This window comes from Nicotiana tabacum, chromosome 17 (assembly GCF_000715075.1).
Source record: "Nicotiana tabacum cultivar K326 chromosome 17, ASM71507v2, whole genome shotgun sequence".
In the NCBI taxonomy this organism is placed as follows: domain Eukaryota; kingdom Viridiplantae; phylum Streptophyta; class Magnoliopsida; order Solanales; family Solanaceae; genus Nicotiana; species Nicotiana tabacum.
Window position 1 is genome coordinate 101656841 of NC_134096.1, and position 20105 is coordinate 101676945.

Genomic DNA, 20105 nt, shown 5'->3' on the forward strand with positions numbered 1-20105 from the left:
AGAGAAATAGTTAGTTAAAACTTAAAAAATCGTACGTTACCTCGCCCTGCTGGAAGGGGGACTACGATGTCCATTCCCCAGTTGATGAATGGACATGGAGAGGTGATTGAGTGGAGATGCTCGCCTGCTTGGTGAATAACTGTGGCATACTTCTGACATTGCTCGCATTTCTTCACGAGCTCTGAGGCATCCTTTTTCATGGTGAGCCAATAGTATCCTGCCCGTAAGAGACATCTAACGAGTGCTCGGTTTCCGGAGTGGGCACCACAATGGCCTTAATAGACCTCTTCGAGGACGCGCTGGGTTTGGTTTGGGCCCAAATATTTCGCCAGAGGGCCGCCATACGTCCTCTTGTACAGATTGTTGTGGAAGAGACTATATCCGGTTGCTTGCATTCTCAGCTTCTTGTCTTTCTTTTTGTCGTTTGGGAGTGTGTTGTCCTGCAAATAGGAGATTATAAGATTGCGTCAATCCCAAGTTAAACTTATAGCTCTTACCTCGATTTGGTCTAGCGATGAGTTGAGGAGGTGGACTACACTTTTATCCCCGGTCGTGAAGCTTTTGGTAGCTGCGGCCAAATTGGCGAGGTTGTCCGCTTAGGCATTCTGCGCACGCGGGATCTGATCGAGCTGGCATTCGTCGAAGTCGGGCAGCAGCTTACAGATATCGGTCTAATATTTTTGCAATCTTTGATTTGGAAAATCCCTGTGACTTGGTTGACTACGAGCTGAGAATCACAGCGGAGTTTCAACCGCTTCGCCCCACACTTGAGTGCTAGCCTTAATCCTCTAATTACAACCTCATACCGGCCTCGTTGTTAGTCATATTCGGGCATCTTATGGACTGGCGAATTACTTCGCATGTAAGGACCTCGTTGTTAGGTCTTGTGTTTGGAGGGAAGCTTGAACGACTTCCTTATCGACTTCAGGCATTATCTTTGTACTGAAGTCTGCGATGAAGTCAGCTAGCACTTACTACTTTATCGTCGTTCGCAGTTAATAAGTGATATCATGCTCGCTTAGCTCGATGTCCCACTTGGCCAGCCTCCCCGAACGCTCGGGTTTATGCAAAATGCCTCTTAGGGGAAAGGTGGTAACGACCAGGATAGGGTGGCACTGGAAAAAGGGTCTAAGCTTTCGTGAAGCTATGATCAGTTCCAGGGCCAGTTTCTCGAGGTACGGGTACCTCATCTCAGAGCTCTGAGTATTCCTTCGATAACTTTGATTTAGCCTGGGTTGACCTCGATCCCCCGTTGTGATAATAAGAAGCCCAAGAACTTCCCAGAGGCTACACCAAACACGTATTTTTCCAGGTTTAGTTTTATTCCACACTGTCTTAATATGTCGAAAGCTTCCTTCAAATGATCGATATCGTCCTCTGCCTTTACGGACTTGACCAGCATGTCGTCGATATATACTTCCATGGTCTTGCCGAGATAATCTTGAACATCCTCGTGACCAGTCTTTGATATGTAGCCCCCGCGTTCTTCAGCCCAAATGGCATGACCCTATAACAATATGTTCCTTGGTAGGTGATGAACGTGGTTTTCTCTTGGTTCTCTTCTTCCATAAGTATCTAGTTATAGCCTTAGTACGTGTCCTCGAAACTCAACAACTCGTGCTTGGCCGTTGCATCGATGAGTTGGTCGATGTGTGGTAACATGAACGAATCTTTCGGGCATGCTTTGTTCAAGTCTGTGAAATCCACGCACATTCGCCATTTCCTATTTTTCTTTTTGACCATCACTACGTCGGCAATCTATTTGGGGTACTTCGACTCCCTCATGGAGCCATTTTCTAATAGTTTCTCCACCTCTTCGTGAACAGCATCTTTGATGGCGAGATTGAATTTATGTCTGATCTGCCCTACTAGGGGTAGAACGGGTCGACGTTTAATTTGTGTGTGGTGATCTCTTTGGGGATGCCCGGTATATCTGCATGGCTGAAGGCAAACAAGCCTGCATTAGTTATTAAGAATTGATTAAATTTACCTGGTTCTCAGAGTTTGCAACCGATGTAGGCCTTTGTGCTGCAGTTTTTAGGATCTAATTGAACGGGGTCGAGGTCCTCCACACTCGAGTCCACGGCTTCAACTATTTCAGGATCCAGATGACGTCCCTGGTCTCTTTTTGTGTCGACCTCGACCCTATTGATTGCTATGCCTCTTTTTCCTTGTCTTTTTTTGTTGAGTTGTCGTTCCATCTAAGGCAATGCGGTAGCACTCGTGGGACGTGCGTTGTTCTCCGTGTATGCTGAATATCCCCCAAGGTGTTGGGAATTCGATTACTTGGTATAAGCTGGAGGGGGATGGCTCTCATAGGATGTATCCATGGTCATCATACTATGGCATTTTATGCGGTGGCCTAGTCCATGATATGGAATGTCGTCTCCAGCCTTACACCGCCGGCCAAGATAGGGAGTGTAATTTCTCTCGATGTCCGCACAACTGCATTATTAAAATCGGGCAGTGTGATATAGTGCCACACTATCTTGTCCTCGAGTCTCATCTGGGTGAGGACTCGGGGATGGATAATGCACGCTCCACTTCCATCATCCACCATGATACGTTTGACATCAGTATTTAAAATGCACAAAGTAATTACGAGAGCATCATTATGAGGTCAAACCGCCAGCATCTGACTCGTCGAAGATGATACTTTCTTCGAGTCTGTCGTACCGTTAGCAGGTGATAGATCGTTTGAGTTTGCGAGTGGTGGTGAATTTAACATCATTGATGGAGGCGTCATCGCTTCCGTCAATGATCATGTTGATAGTATGGGCTGGTGATGGCGGCTTTGGCAGGCCTTGGTGTTCACGTCCTCTGGCGAAGTTATTTCTTCCCTTCTCACTCAGCAGCTCTTTGAGATGTCCCTGCCGCAACATGTTTGCAACCTCTTGCCTGAGGGCAATGCAATCTTCTGTTTTGTATTCGTGCTCCTGGTGAAACTCACAGAGGGCGTCAGATTTTCTGGAGTTCGGATCGGACCTTATCTTTGGCGGCCACTTCACCTTCGTTCTGAGTTTCTCCAAAGCATAGACTATTTATTATGTGATACACAAAAATTGTGAGCAGATAATAAGGGGGCATACCTCTCTCCTTCCGGTTAGTCCCTGTTCTCGGCCTGGATGGGCCTTCTTCATAGCAGAGAGAAGGTGGGACTGGGGGCCTGACGTATGGCTGGTGTCATTCCATGATGGGTCGTGAGACCGGGTGATCCCTCCTGATGTTGTCTCTTTGTTCTTTTTTGGACTCGGCTTGTACCTAGATGAGCCGATGGGTTGGTCCATTGAGGTCGTCCCCATCTGCTTGGACTTCGGCACAATTAGAATTATAGATCTTGTCCCAAGTGGTTGGAGGATATTTTATCAATCGGCTCAGCATTTTTCTAGTTTCCCTCGAACTGTCTCTACTTAACCCATTCTAAAAAATCGCGACCGCCATCACCTCAAACACGTTCGGTAGGGTCATACTTACCCTGTTGAATTGGGCGAGGAAGTCCCTCTCCCAAGGACTGCTTGATGGTTAATATGTCGTTTACTCTTGCTTCGGCCTTCTTGGCTCCGACATGCGTCGTTACGAACTTGTCGGCCATTTCCTCGAAGGTTTCTATGCAGCGGGCTGGTAGCTGTGAGTACCATATTAATGCTCCTTCCATAAGGATTTCACCAAACTTCTTCAGTAAAATGGAGAACACTTGTTCCTTGGTGAGGTTGTTGACTTTCACGGCGGTGACATAATGAGTCATATGATCTTCGGGATCGGTCGTTCCATCCTAAATCCTTAGGTAGGGTGGCAGTTTAAAGGTCCCATGTATGGCATACGGGGCTGCTTCTTCGCTGTACGGCTTCTCTACGAACCTGCCGGCATTCATTTTTGGCAATAGTTTAGGAGCTCCCGGTATCTTGTCGACTCGTTCTTTGTTTTCTTTCATTTGATCCCTGAGTGCTTTGTTTTCATTCTCTATTTCTTCCATTCTCCTTAGAACATTGGCGAGGGCGTTGTCACCTGCATTGTTAGTAACATTGTGAGTTATACCTGGTGTTGGAGCGTCTGGTCGGTCACCCTATTCGTCTGCTCGTCTTACCGTGTAGGTTCTTGTAGTCTCTGTAGTTGTGCATGGAGTGGGCTTGTTGAATATGCTCACTAGCGTATCAGTTAGCCATGTTTCGAAGTTTTTTCACCGCTAATGGCGCCCCTTTTTCTGTGGACGTGGAGGCCCCTTTTCCGTTTGGTTTTCTTATGCTACAATGGGGGGAGGTGACCTCTCGTGCCTGGGGGAGGCAGTGGTCATCACGTCCTCGCCAAACGTCTCACAGCTCTCATTAATAACATTCGTGCGTTTGCTAGGGAAGTCACCGGCTGCTTTAGTCCTCTCTCCTTGGTTACCTGCCATGTAGGTTTTCACGTGCAAAGAAAGAGAAATATCTTGGGGTTTGTGAGGTTAGTGGCTCGCATTAGCTGTAGATCTAAAAGAAACTAAAAAATTAACTAAGAAGTCCCCACATGCGGCTCCAAACTATTTGACCAAAATATATAGATCTAGGTCCAACCAATTAGATTTAAGCAAAGAAGAGTTAATCTTAGTTAATAATAATATCCTAAAGACAAATCTGTGTGGCTGTGATAAATAACTTGTATGTTTTTTCGGATGGTAATAAATGTAAACAATAACAACAGTATTCAATGATCCAAAAAGATAAAATATAGCATAAATAGTAATAAATAACTATAGGTGGCATTCAAGTAAATAAAACATGTGAGTCACTTGAAAGGGATGAGATCAGTAGATATTCTTTCTGACAATGATAAATGATTGATGAGTCTTTGAATACTTCGGTTGCTCTTGGATCCAGTGGAAATGCTAGACAAGAATCTTGGTGAAAAAGGTTCATTTTATATCCTCGTGATAGAATCAGATCCTCTCTATAAAGTCAAAGTGTATTTTACAAATGAATGTCTCATGTCCCCCTATCATCGTATCTCTTTCTATTTATAGGGAACATATTCCTATAAACCCTAATAGAAAACTTATTTATAGGAAACATGTTAAAATATTATTTTCTATAGCTACCTTTTTTTTTATAGCAAAATAGGTATTTATGGTATACTCTACCGTTAAGGCATTAAATGCACTATTTATATTTTTCTCTCTCATTCTTTCAGTTATTCTCTCTCAAAATCTCAGCAAAATACTTCTTCTTTCTCCCTTCACGATCTCTCTCTCGCAGCAGGATTGTGCTGATTGTTAAAGCATGATTCTCTCACAACATGATTTTCTCTCACTTTCAACGTTTTTGCTCCAAAAATTCGTTGTAAGTGTTAAAGTTTTTGGGTTTTTGGCCGGTTCACGTTTCTTCTTCTTCTTTTTACTTTCTTTTTTAATTTTCACCATTGTTAAAATAAATCTCGAATGAAACTACCCTTTCTTAGCAAAATAGAGCTTTTCCCGGACAGGACATGTGCGACCGCGCACCTGGTCGCGCACTTTGCACGCCATTTTGCCCCAAGTGCGCGCCCAGTGCGCGATCGCGCACTTGGTCGTGCACCTGGGTTGTATAAGTTAGGAATTTGGGAACGTGTAAAACATGAAAGTTATATCCCTTTTAAATAGATTTCCAACGATTTATTGTGGAGCCCAAACGGAGTTCCGAGCGAAAAGTTATGTGCATTTTACTGGACACTGCGTAATATGCCTGCTCGATTCTTCGTTTCGTTCCACTATCATCCGTTGATCCCCGAATCGATACCGACTTAATCCTTGGGCTTTTATTCAGACTTCAAAACTCAAAAACAGCATGAATTCATGCCACAACATCTACATAGCTCGGAATCACTCCGACGGGGCATTAAAATATACAATAAGTGCAAAACACGCCTAATTAAAGCTCAACATAAGTAAAGTGAAGTGAATTAGAGTGCAATAAGCGACTAAAATACGGAATTATAGCCTACCATCAACACCCCATACTTAAACCATTGCTAGTCCTCGGGCAATCAAACTACACTTTATAATGACACAACCTTTTTAAACAACTCCTCATAACTCATCATACCAAGAATATTTAAAATAAACTAAGCACAATAGTGTAATATCCTAACCTCAAGAATTGACTCAAAAGTATCACGCATTATTTATAACCCGCTCACTTACTCTAACATAGAGGTCAAACATTACCTTTCCTTCATGAATTAAGTGCCCTCACACAACAAAAGAGAGTAGTTCCACACACAATAGAAATTAAGAACAATTAGGAACTCAAGTTAGAAAGAATTCACTCACTCTCAGAAATTACATTCAAATGCCACAAAAGATGCACCATAGGCTTGCCCGTAGTGTACTACTCTACAAATCGAGCTTGTTCAATAAAGGATCAGGTAAAACTTTAGTTTGTTGTAATGTAGGTTGCGGGACGAGTAGGATACATTTAGATATAAGAGTAAATACACCTTCCTAAGCACTTTTAACACATATACTTAGCCTTTAAACCCCATACTTATGTCAAACCATAATTCCACCTTCACATCCGTATATGTCAACTCCCAAATTCTTTAAGCATAAATACATCAAGAGTTACCACTATCAATGAATATAAACTATTTTTTTCTTCATCTTCTTTTTCGATTTAAGTGGCTCATACTTTTTCACAGCAATGTACCTTTCTCCTTATTTCAATAATTCTACTCAAAAGCCAAACCAACCACCCCATACTTCAATATTTACAAAGTTCATACCAATTTCAAGTGCTCACGAGAGGTAAATGGTTCAAATAGATAAGGCTTGTAATATGGTTACCAAAGAAATAGGATTACAGACTTAACGGGGTTAACTATGATACATAACAATTTGGTGGGTAACATATATAGCTGGCTCAACAAAGAAACGCATATATTACTTCCAAGACTGAACAAATCTACTATTTCGCTTTTCAAATACACGGGGCAAGTTCTAGACATCAATTGCACTGCGCAGAATACACAAAGCCTCATACACACATGGCACAAAACTCACTCAGGATCTGACTCATCAAGACACTCTAATCAAAGTAGTTAAGCAAAGTTAAGAAGATACAATTTAAGATGTTTATACAAGAATCAAAGACTGAGCCTAAGTATCACAACTAAAACACATATTATTTTGGCATAATGAAGTCAAGAGATATTGCTTTCATTTAAAATCATGGCACAAGGTTTCCTACTCCTAAAAAAAAACTAACTATATCCGGTTCAAACAAAACCCTTGAAAAAGAACCGCGGCACAAAGAAAAACCAAGGAAAAATTATTGTACTACCTAAAGAAAATAATATTTTTTTTCGACTTTAAAAATTTCATTTAAAAGAAATGAAAACGCACACAAGAAACACAAACAAACAGTTATTTACATATTTACATCCACACCCCACACTTTAAATTGTGGCATGTCCCCATGACACATAAATAAAAAGTAAAAGGTAGAGAAAACTTCCCTTGACTTTTTTCGTTTCCGAGAACTTTTGAACTCCACCCCTAATTCTGAATGCATTTTTCGATTTCGCTCCTCTGGATTCTTTATGGAGCTCATCAGGCCAAAGTCCTTTCGGGATTTTTCAAAGACCCGCTCTTTTCTTTCTTTCTTGGCCTTATTTTGAGCGGAAGATTATTCTTGTAGGATTATCCTTAACTTGTTTCTGTATTTATTTACAAGATCAATCCCTGCATATTCCTGTAAATACCCAAAAATAAAATTCATATGATCAAGGTTACAATAAGAAAAATGAAGAAGAAAGGTCATCTGAGTATTCTTCTGGTATGTCTAAGATCATTTGTTCCTCATTCTCTTCTATTAAAAATTATAAATGTGGATTGGAGGAAGGGTATTTGAACTCTTCTTTTATTGATGCACAATCAACCAAAGCCTCATCTTCAATCATCTCAGTTGAGTCAGAGTCCTCTTGCAGAGTGAAAAACTCTCTCTGTAGATATTCATCATTTTGGGTAGGCTCATTCTCATAGGGTATCTCCTCCATGTATTCACCATCACAATGTAATGACCTTTCTGAAAGTGTACTTATTAGTTGATCCACTTGCATTGTCAGGTTGTTAGAGGCTTCAACATCATGTGTGAACCTCTTTTCCTTTAACCTCCCATCCACCTTATTAATGAACTTATACATAAGCTCTTTTAACCTAGCATTCTCCTCTAGAAGTGGGTGTCTCACTTCGCTTGCATTCCAGTCATAATAAGGGTTTTCATCCCAACCACAGTTTAGAATTGTACCCATATGAATCCTCATACCTGTACGGAATAGAGACAAAGTGAGAGTGTTCAAAAGATGAACCATAGGAAGAATACCTACCTTCTTGACAATCAACCCATATATAATTTCCACCGCATTTAAAACACGTAGCACACCGCTAATAATATTCAGCTGCTAACTCTTCAACTGTTTTCTCAGGCTGGTTGTACTCCATCTTCACATCATTTAGAGTTCAATCTCAAGAATATGCTCTTCAAGGTTTCTTCAATAAAAGAAATCTTGAAGAGAGGTTAACCAAACAAAACTAAAAATAAAAGAAAAAATTAGAAGCTAATTCCTGAATTAGCACTACAAACTACTTCAAACACAACTGATTGCCGATTCCCGGCAACGATGCCAAAATTTGACGAGCGCACAACACACACTTAAATTATGCTCACTAATCAAAGATAGTATAGTATAATTATCGTCTCCACAAGGATTGGATTTAAACAGTATTCTCGTAGTTCGTAGCTCGATTACTATCAAGGAGGATCAATAATGGAGATTTATACAATTAAGAATTGAAACTACATAAGAACCTAAACTATTGACTAATGACAATCTCAACAAAGTTAAGCAAGAAAGTAATCAATTGGAGAAAATATGGGTTGATAAGATAGGTTCAAAATAATTATTCGGGATCTAACTCTAGATAATTCACTTCTAATGTTCAAGTGAGTCTCTCGAATTCACTTAATTATCAGTACAAATATTTAGTAGAAACTCCTCTCTTGATTAAGTTTCAACCTCACAATATGCACCAATTTAAGCTCGGTGAAGATATGCAAGAATTCGTAATGGATTGGTCTTTAGGAGAACCTCTTTCGATTATCCTCCTAACTAGGTTTAGTCAAGGATTCAACTAGCCTCTTTCGATTACTTAGAAGAATCTATGAACTCAACCAACAACATAGTGTAAATATATCACATGTCATGCCTCTTTCGATTACAAGAACAAGTGAACATAGATAAAACAAGTAAATCTTCCAAAAACGATTCAAATATATAAAATTAGAGTTATAATCCACAAACAACCATCAATACACCAAATCCATCAAAACCCAAAAGGTTCTACTCCATAGACATGGAGAAGTTCTTCATAGATGAAATAAAAATAGAGAAAAATATAAATACAATCCAAACCCGAATTTGAGTAAGGGAGGAAGGATGAAATCCTTGTGCTCTTACTTCTCCTTATTCTCCTAAGCATCCCTAGATCTAAGGTATGTCAAAAGTATGTCAAAAATGGTGTTTTGAGGTATTTAATCTGCCCCCAAAATAAATCCCGGAAGAAACTACCCTTTCTTAGCGAAATAGGGCTTTTCCCAGACAGGACATGCGCGATCGCGCACTTGGTCGCGCACTTTGCACACCATTCTTCCCCAAGTGCGCGCCCAGTGCGCGATCGCGCACTTGGTTGCGCACCTGGGTTGTATAATTTGGGAATTTGGGAAAGTGTAAAACATGAAAATTGTAGTCCTTTTAAATAGCTTTCCAATGATATATTGAAACTGAGTTCCGAACGAAAAGTTATGTGCATTTTATTGGACACTGCGTAATATGCTGCTTGATTTTTCGTTTCGTTCCACTATCATTCGTTGATCCCCGACTCGATCCCGACTTAATCCTTGGACTTTTACTCAGACTTCAAAACTCAAAAATAGCACGAATTCATGTCACAATATCTACATAGTTCGGAATCACTCCTACAGGGCATTAAAACATACAATAAGTGTAAAACACACCTAATTAAAACTCAAAATAAGTAAAGTGCAGTGAATTAGAGTGAAATAAGCGACTGAAACATGGGATTATAACCTACCATCACCACTCGCGTATCCCCACAATGTTAGGAAGGAGCCGACCTACCCAGTCGAAAATATCGTCGACCAAAGGGGGAGGAGAATGTGTAGTTGCACAAGAAGGGACATGAAATTTGAACCATGGCTTGTATACCTACAAACAAAGAAATGTATACTTACGAGTACAATTTCAAGCCTCAAGGAAACCATCGGCGTTGTCCACCACATCCTCAGTTCTAACAAAGAAAAAGTTGAGCCAGAATTGGCGGCTGGCTTTGTCGTCCATCTTCACCACTAAGCATTTACCTCCTCGGTGGCAAAGATTCAACATCGTCACTTTATAAAAGCTGGGGGCGAACAGGTGCGTCAAATGTGAAATGTGAGCTCGACCCTAGCCAGCTCCAAAAATTGGTGAGCATCCTTATGTGTTTGTAAGCATACATCGCGAGATGAGCCGGACAAACGCCATAGAAGCGACAAAACTCATCCGCCAGGGGAAGGAGATGAAGACTACAGCCGACGTTAAAGGGGTAGGCATAGAAGGCGCAGTACCTAGGACGGTGGACCTGCACCGCACACCATTCGACAGGGATTAATTCAATGTTATTAGGAAGGCTATAGTTAGCCTTAAGCTCTACCAAATCGGCCTCCTTCATTGACGATCTAAAGGTTCTGGGCTCGGTTTCAGACAATTTTTAGAAATCAGACCTATTATCGTGGTTACGAGGAATTATCTCCTCCACCGTTGGGAAGCTTCTGTCCTCGATGACAGCGGGAACATTCTTCGCATGAGGGGGAAACACCATCTCAAGAGGAACCGCATCACTTCCCTCGCTAGACTCAGAAGGTACGTTAGACTTATTTCAACGAAAGAGAGAGAGGTACCAAACAATGGGGGATTAAAAACGGCGAGAATCACTGGAACAGAGGGGAAAGATGCACAACAATGGAAGAGGAGGAAGAGGATATAGGGTTTCGATACAGGAAATCTGTAAACTTTGAAATTACAACCTCACATCCCTATTTATAAGGATTCAAGCATCAAAACCAAAAAATCAGCTCATTATTACCTGGCATAGGAAGAGAAGCGGCAGGTCCAATCAGGAGTCCCACGCAAAACGAAACAACACATCGGGAATACACGTCATGATGACGCATGACGTCATGACGCCATCTTGATTTATGGAAAGCACAACTCCAACAAACCAATCGTGAGACGGCGCATCCAAAATTCACGGCTCACGAAGGGCCACGTTGCCAGTTCGCCTCAATCATCACAACCCGCCCATCTCGCCCAATCGTTTCGACCGCAATGAACAGAATTCGCTCATCAAGCCCGCCTGAGGCCGACCTCAATAAGCGGAGGGACTAACTGTATGGGTCAAAATTCGCCCTTAGAATATTCAGGGCGAGATAGCATTACCGGAAGAATTCTCAAGTTGTCACTTATTAAGATGGTCCGATAAGCCGCACGACCCGCAGTCGAAGAGTCGTTTAAAGTCATAGTCAAGGTGTCAACAAGGATTGAGGTCGAGGTCTAGTACATTCAATAGAGCTGTAACGGCTAGTTTTCAAGATAAGATATCAAAGAGAATATTCCTTTGAATATTCTCTACACATGTACTTTTAATATTTCTTAGAAGTATGTCCCATGTAAATAGAATAAGAAACAATGATAGGGGGGCATTCATTTGTGAGAAAAGCACTTTGACAAAAAGATTCGGTCTTCACTCGATACAAAGATCTACTTTTCACTGAAATTCGTATCTACATTTTACCATCAGATCTGAGAAAGCCTCGATTATTCAAGAATTTGTCTTTCAATCATTGTTAGGCGAAAGATTTATACCACTTTTTATTGATTGAATCATTCCCCTTATTTACTTAAATGCCATTTATTATTGCCTATCGAATATTATATGCTACACCACTGTTCTTGATTTTTCAGAGCATTTATCACGTGGTGCCTTTACTATCCGCATGAACACCTATTAATTTTTTTTAATATTAAGATCTAAGGATATTATTATTAACTAAGATTAACCTTTGTTTATATAAATTTAATTATTTGAACTAAGATTTATATTTTTGGTCAAACATTGAAGTGAATGTGAAAATATATATATATATATATATATATATATATATATATATATATATATATATATATAAAATGTCTTTACAGAGGCCAACAAAAATAGCCTCAACCCTATTTGTTACATAGAAAAGAAATTAAGTGCAGTTTTATTCAACACTCATTGGCTTAGAATTTTTGGATTCACATATTATAGCAAGCAGAGGCGGATCCAGAATTTTAAGCATATGAGTTCCTATAACAAGTTCAAGTTAATTCACATGATAATTGGACCAACGAACTGGGTTCCAAGCTAAATATTCTTATACTTTTAATGAATTTTTTAGTACAAATACCGGGTCTATGTAAAAGTTACTGGATTCAAGGGAACCCATAATGTTTGCTCTAGATCCGCCCCTGATAGCAAGCGCTTGGTTAGTGAGTACTGAGTACTAGTGTTTTAAAAGGCGTGGGCGTAAGGCGAGATGTTTTACATATGCCTCAGCGAGCCGTAAGCCCCGAGGCACTGGGCGTAAGCCCCATAGATACGCCCGGGCACACGCCTCTTTAAACATTCGCCCCACATCATCGTCCCGGGGCATTTTTGATACGCCTCGCCCCGAAAACGCCTTTTAAAACAAAAACTATAATACTAAAATCTGAATCCTTAAAACAACTATAAGTCACGTTGTTATAGATATATTGCCTTGAATAAAACTAATAGTTCCAAGAAAATCAACAAGAGTTGCATTTGCAAATTTACATTCTATATCCTTTTCTTTTTCCGTGGAACAATTTTCCCCTTCTAACCCAAAAAGAAAATGCTAAGTAAAAAATCACAAGGAAAAAAAACTGTGTTTCAGAAAAGAAAAAAAAATTCACATAAATGATCAATTTCCCACCTCCCTTTTCAGCAACTCTACTAAGAAATCATTCCAAGTATCAATGGGTCCGGGCAAACACCAATGAACACAATCATTAGGCACCGTAACGTTAGGATTAGGCCATCGACCATATTTACTAGGATGGCCATCTGGTCTCAACAACATAGGTTGCGTCGCATCAAACAGCCTAAATCTCAACCCTGTTCTTCTCCCTGCTCTTTGAGCAATTTTTAGCTCATCTAATTGAACCTTATAAAACTCCAAATTATAATCGTCCAATACTTTCTCATTCCTTTTCAATGGCTTAGTCCTTACACAATCTCCACCTTTATCCCAATACCCATTCTCAAAATGAGATGGTGCAAATGTCCTCAAAAACGTTACCCCTTTATAATTTTCATTACTATTAATGGCCCGAAATGCTGTCCGAAAAGCTCGCCGGTAGCTGAAATACGATGTTACATGGCTAACGTTGGCTTGTGGACAGTAGAGACAACCGACAAGTCGGCGATTTAAGTAAAACATTGTTGGTCGGAAAAACCAGTGGCCAGCAGAAATTATCACATAATCGAAACTTTGGATTCCGGTTGTCCAGAATTCATCGAATTCGTCAAGATATAAGTTGAAGGGCTTTGTAACATCATTTAGATCAGTTTTTTCAGTTTTTACCAAATAGGGTGCCCAAAACATGGAAATGTTGAAGTCGTAGTCTTTGTATATCCAACGTCTGTTTTCATCTTGTGTTTCTGAAATATCTTCCGGGTATACAACCTAAAATAAAACCAAAGAGAAAATGAGAAAAAATGGAAAAAAGTTTCAACATATGAAATACTCTGTTACTCCTGTAGTTTGTCCAACAATATTGATAAGGTTTTGGACTATAATATGATAGCAATATAAGGGAAAAAGGACACATATTGTCATTGATAAATGCTCAAGGTTTAATAAAAGGCAGTCCGGTACATTAAGCTCTCGCTATGCACTGGTCCGGGGAAGGGCCGGACCACAAGGGTCTATTGTACGCAACCTTACCCTATATTTCTACAAAAGGTTGTTTCCACGGCTCGATCCCGTGGCCTCGTGGTCACATGCCAGCAACTTTACCAGTTACGCGAACGTTAACTTTCTGAAAATGCTCAAGCTTTAATCATCCAGAAAATTGTTTTTCTTGGATCCTGTCTTTATCTTTGGAGCTTCCTTTAGATCTTATGCAAGTTATGTCTGCTTATTTCTGTTCCATGTAACGATCATAGCTATTTCATTGTGTTCCCTTACTCTGTTCTAAAACCAGCCGGAACGAAACTAATATAGTATTACGAGGATTAAGTTGTAAAGTGGCTATGCTGCCTTTGTTTGTAGGAAAATTATACTGTTTAACTAAGAAATTTATTTTTTTAAGTATATACTCCAATATAATGTTGATTCTATGTGTTTACTTCTTTATATTTTAACTTTGTTAAGTGAAAATTCTGGTTTCCGCTAATATTTAACAATTCCCAATTGCGGACTGACGGAAAAAAGCTATAGCTTTGTACATAATCATGCAGAATACAAGGCTAAGTTAGTGTTTGACTTATTCTGTTCGTCATACATCAGACCTTAAACTTGTGGGGTACTTGTGTTGAAATTTAAGTCAGCACAAGGTCAATGGAATTTCAAACCACAATGAGTTTATATGCATATGCATCCAAAATAAGAAACAAGTTGGCAAGAATGGGATGTAGTAAATCCAAGTTGAAAGGACAAAATGAATTAGAATTAGGATTATTTAATGAAAACGAATGGTGATAAGAAGAACCTACTCTGGACAATAGACATATCAATGACTGCATATGATTCCTTGCGACAGAATCTCCAACAAATGCAAGAGACTTGCCTTTAACAAGTTCCAGGAATTGAATAGGGTCAAATATAGGCAACTCACAACCATCTGGTTGCCACCTCCATTTCAAGTACCCATTATCAGGCCTCCCAAATTTCATGCAATTTTGATGTTGTTGAATTGCATAACATGTCTCATTTGTATAATAAGGCCCCTCTGGATTTTCTACCCATTCCCCTGAAAATAAGTTGCAGTATTCACTATCTGATACTTCTGACGTCAAACTTCTAACATCACCATCACCGTCACTAGGTGGTTTCTTCTCAACTTTTTCGGCGACTTTAGGAACCGTGAAATCACGTTGACGATGGCTGGATTTTTTTCTAGCACGTTGATCATGCCTTTCAAGTTTTTTCCTGGGTTCAGGTACTTTTTTATCCTTTGTATCACTTTTTGTTTCAAATTTTATACTTATCTCATCTTGTGATTTCATGGGTTTTTCTTTTTCTTTTTCTTCTTCTCTTATGGGCACGTCCTCCACGGGACATGGCTGGTTGACTTGCAAATCATTTTCCAAATGATCAATGGGCTGAATTGATTCTTCGGAATTAGAAGAAATAGCTTCTGAGATTTTCTTTTGAGAAGAATAACGTATAGAAGGATAGTAAATAGGAATAATGGTGAAAAGTATGGTAATGGCAACAAGAGGAGCAATTTTTGGAGCGCTACTCTTTCTTCGTGTTTGTGGTTTCCCTACTGGAAGTTCAGAGGATTGGAACTTCATGGAGATAGGTTTGTGTGGACATAAGCAGATAATTAACGAGAAAGTAATTAGACAAAGGGAAGAAGAAGAAGAAAGAAAGAAAGAAAGAGAGGTAACCAGTGATGAAATATTATAGAGTTTATGAAATATACGCATGTTGCGCTATGTTCATTAATAAAGTGATGGTCATCTCTTTACCAAACTTAGTAACACCATTAGCGCCAAATAAATAAATTAGTGTTGATATGATATATGATGCTATTGAATTTAGTACACATTTTAATTTATGGGAAGCTTGTGCGAGTTTCATATTTGAAAAGAAAAGGATAATGACTTGTGAAATGAAGAAGAATTAACCAATATAGTTGTCCATTCAACCGCTTAAACTAAAAATAGTCGGCCGATGCATAATATATATATTTTTCATGTATAATATAGTACAATTATGTATAGTTAGTGTATAATCTATGAATATCGACTGAAAAAAGTAAAAAATAAATCTGTCCGATTATTTGTATAAAGATCCGCATGTCTGCAAGTAAGTTGTATTTCCAAAATTTTTGCCTAATTTGACCGACTTATTTGACACTTCTAATTTGGCAGGGTTAATAAGAAAAGAGTTAAGAGTATTGAGTATTTTAGATATTTGTTAAGAAATACTACCGAGGTTTTTCAAAAATAAAATTAGAGGGCAGATTGCTGTGCGAAGAGGAAAAATGGTTCTTGTAAAACTGTTTATTGCAGTTAGAAGGTATATAACTTTGCTTAACATTTTCCGGCAATCTAATTTGGGTAAAGATATTTTTAGTTCGTGACCGAAATTATTTATATTCGATAAAAGTATATAAAAATTATATATATATATATTTTTATTTATAATATATATTAGATATTATTTTGAGAAGTGTCATTTGCCATCTAATTTTGTATAGATGGATAAAACTTTCTGCCCGTTTTATTGAATAGGTCAGCAACACGCAAGGAAAACATTGGGCCATAAGAGAAATATTAAGAAAGAATTAATTGGACTCACTGTTAGGTGACAATCATGAGGAATTTTCAGAAAACACTATTATTTAGTAGTTATTAACTTTATATAAATAACATATACATAATTACTTTATATAGCTATTATTCAGTTATTACGGTAGTATATTCGCTATATTCGCACTACTCTATTCATGAATACAGTAGCAAAAATCGCCTAAAATATGGGAGTCCAGTTGTACGCGATTGTATTCAGATGTATTCGCGCCATGTATTCATGAATACAGTAACGATAATCACCTTAAAAATAGGTCTGTCCAGCTGTCTAATAACAGAAATATGATCAATTAACGTGATATACTCCTAATACAACTCAACAAAATCAATTCTAACACGCCTCATTATCAACCCAATTAATTAGAATGATTTTTCAAACGCTAAACATAAAAAATAGAGCATTGTCAATTCAGCTTCAACATAACACAATATGCAGAGCTTCAGTCAATTTTTTTTCTGGTATAGTTCGATGTTTTGATTTGACCGTCATTGATAGGAATTTTTTCTGCCTGGCATTCATTGATACAAGTATTTACAGAATATTTATTAATTCGATTTACTATATGGCAAGCTTAACAATGATAATTCCTCATTCTAGAAAGTGAAAAATAAAAATTATTATGTCGATTATTCGATTGAGGTGATATTGAAAGCATGTAGTAAATCGAATATTCCCTATTTATCGAAAGCATGTATTCAATCGGTATAATGTATATGTTATTTTAAATTATGGTGTAATGTATAAGAAAGTTACAATGTGATACCTTAATACATGTATGAATATAGCCTGTAATATGAATATTTATTGAAAGTATGTATTCATGCATAAGGTATGTTATCAACCTACTGTCTGTATTTAGTTGTATTTAACTATTGTATTCAACGTGTTTCAATATTTATTTTTTTACTGTTGCATTCATTATATTCAATGTTTGTATTCACTGTATTCACTAGTTTGTACTCAGCATATTCAATTGTATTTGTATTAACAATATTTTAGTTATTCCAAATACATGTTATTACTGTTGTATTCGGTATATTTCATTGGTTATATTTACTGTATTTCTATTTCTATTCAGTGTATTTTACTGTATTCATTATATTTCAGAATTAAATGTATTCAATGTTTATATTCTGTTTATTTCAGTATTTGTATTTAGTGTATTTCAATATTTATATCTTGTATTCATGCATACTGTATGTACTCCATGTATTCATGGACAAATACATATTTTGTAGATATGTCCAAAATTTATGTTTCTCCATTTAGTGTAGGTTGTACCATCGACTGAACACTTGCAGATGGTGAATGATGAAAGAAGGCATTACACCGTTTGCCTCCGAAAGAAAAATTACAGTTGTGGGAGGTTCCAAGTGGACAAGCTACCATGCCCACAAGCTTGGGCTATCTTGAAAAGCAAGTGTCTAATGCCGGATGATTATTGCTCGATCTATTACAAACCAAGGTGTGTTGTAATGACATACGAGGTCCCCGTATATCCTCTCCCTGACCGAACTAAATGAAATATACCAACACATATATCAAAGGAAGTTATTTTACCACCCAAATGGAAATGACCTCCTGGAAGGCCAAAAAAGAAGCGCGATAAGCCATTAAGTGAATTGCTTCAAAAGAAGAGTCAACATTCGTGTAGTATATGTGGGCAGGGTGGACATAATAAGCGTACTTGTAGAAATACCCCACGTAGGAATTAGTTGATGTTCTGATTTTAATTCTTTCAATCACTGTTTTTGGATTTGTTCAAGATTTTCTATTACTTATTGGTTTCTAGATGTATTCGATTGTTCCTGGATGAATTTTTTAAAGGTAGATGACTAAATACATTACTGTTAAGTTTAATGATATGTATAAAAAATGATGTATGTACACTGAATGTGGTTAAATACATTATTATTTACAATTCAAATACATTTGAATATAGAATACAACTATGTACATGACTAAATACATTACTGTTAAGTTTTTTGATACCTGTGTGTGTGTGTGTGTGTGTGTGTGTGTGTGTGTGTGTGTGTGTGTGTATATATATATATATATATATATATATATATATATATATATATATATATATATATATATACATTGTTATAATTTAATTCAAAATACATTTGAATACAGAAAACAACTATGTATATATGAATACACACAAAAAAATAGAAATACAGCAGAATACATACATGAAACGTGTATATACTGTAAGTGATATATTTAGTGTATTTAATCAAAATTTTATTAGGCTTCAAAAATAGATAAATACAACTAAATATGAATACATTGATTACAAAAAGATCTAAAAAAATTCATGTATTAAGCATAACTAAAATACTGTTAATACAATTACATTTTATTACATTATTTTCAGCACTTTTAAAAAAATAGTAACGTTAAAATGGATTCTTGAATCGTGAGGATTTGAATACAAAAGTATATATAAAAAAAAATGTATTCATAATAACAATTGTATTAATACAAAAAACACATTCATGTATTCTAAACAAAAAGGTTACATAAAACCATGATCAATTCAGTAATAAGCTGAAAATACAATCTGTAAAATAAAAAACTATTCTGTAACTATCTTCACAGAAGTATCTGATACTGTGATTTGCCTAACAATCTTTACCGGTGCTTCATTGTCACTTATTGCATCGGTGCCTAACTTTCGCATAGCATAGTCCTAAAGGAATGCACTATATCTTAGCCGGAGTAAATTAAAATTGAGTCAATAGAACTTCCTTCAAGCTCTAGAACCATGAAGCACATGGACAACTGATGTTGAACCTCACAATGCTTCATACCGAGGAATATACCAAAAAAGGTAGTACCAAATAGTTTGTATTGCTCTGGACTAAGTTTTTTCTTTGAGGCTAGAGATTATGTCGGTGTTAGTGTAGGAACTGATATGCGGCGATGAAGTAGGCGAGTGTCTAACAAAAAATTTTATTTCTTGTATACAAACACAACAATAAAGATAACTACATGCTTGAAAATACATATGAATACAGTTAGGTTGGCACATTACTTTAATTATTTTTAATGTAGGTTGTTTATGAGTTCAAATATATATAAATACATATATATGTGAAATACATTATTTTCAGTGTATACAAAATACAGCACATACAAAACAGTGAATACATGAATACAGAACTTAGACATGAATACATCAAAAATACTGATTATGACAAAAAAAAAATAACTTTGAGTTAAGGCAATAATGATAGAAGTGTTGGTGTATTTAAAATTATTGTTTTATGAACTCAAATACATATAAATACATCTAAATACAAAAAACAAAAAATCACTGTTCAAACTAAAACCAGTGTATGCGGACTCAAATACATATAAATACATCTAAGAATACCTTGTCCCTCCGTGTTTCCGAGCTACTTCCTTTAACGACCTCTTTTCCCTTGC

The 20105-nt window shown here is 37.5% G+C and overlaps 1 protein-coding gene across 1 annotated transcript; it reads right to left on the reverse strand.

Moving 5' to 3' along the window:
- Window positions 1–12845: 12845 nt before the first annotated feature.
- On the reverse strand, window positions 12846–15841 carry LOC107788272 (protein trichome birefringence-like 19). Its single transcript, XM_016609947.2, has 2 exons — window positions 14840–15841; window positions 12846–13808 (listed from the first exon to the last, which is right to left on the reverse strand). The coding sequence occupies exons 1-2, from the start codon at window positions 15776–15778 to the stop codon at window positions 13044–13046; spliced, it is 1704 nt and encodes a 567-aa protein (XP_016465433.2). The 5' UTR covers window positions 15779–15841; the 3' UTR covers window positions 12846–13043.
- Window positions 15842–20105: the final 4264 nt, after the last annotated feature.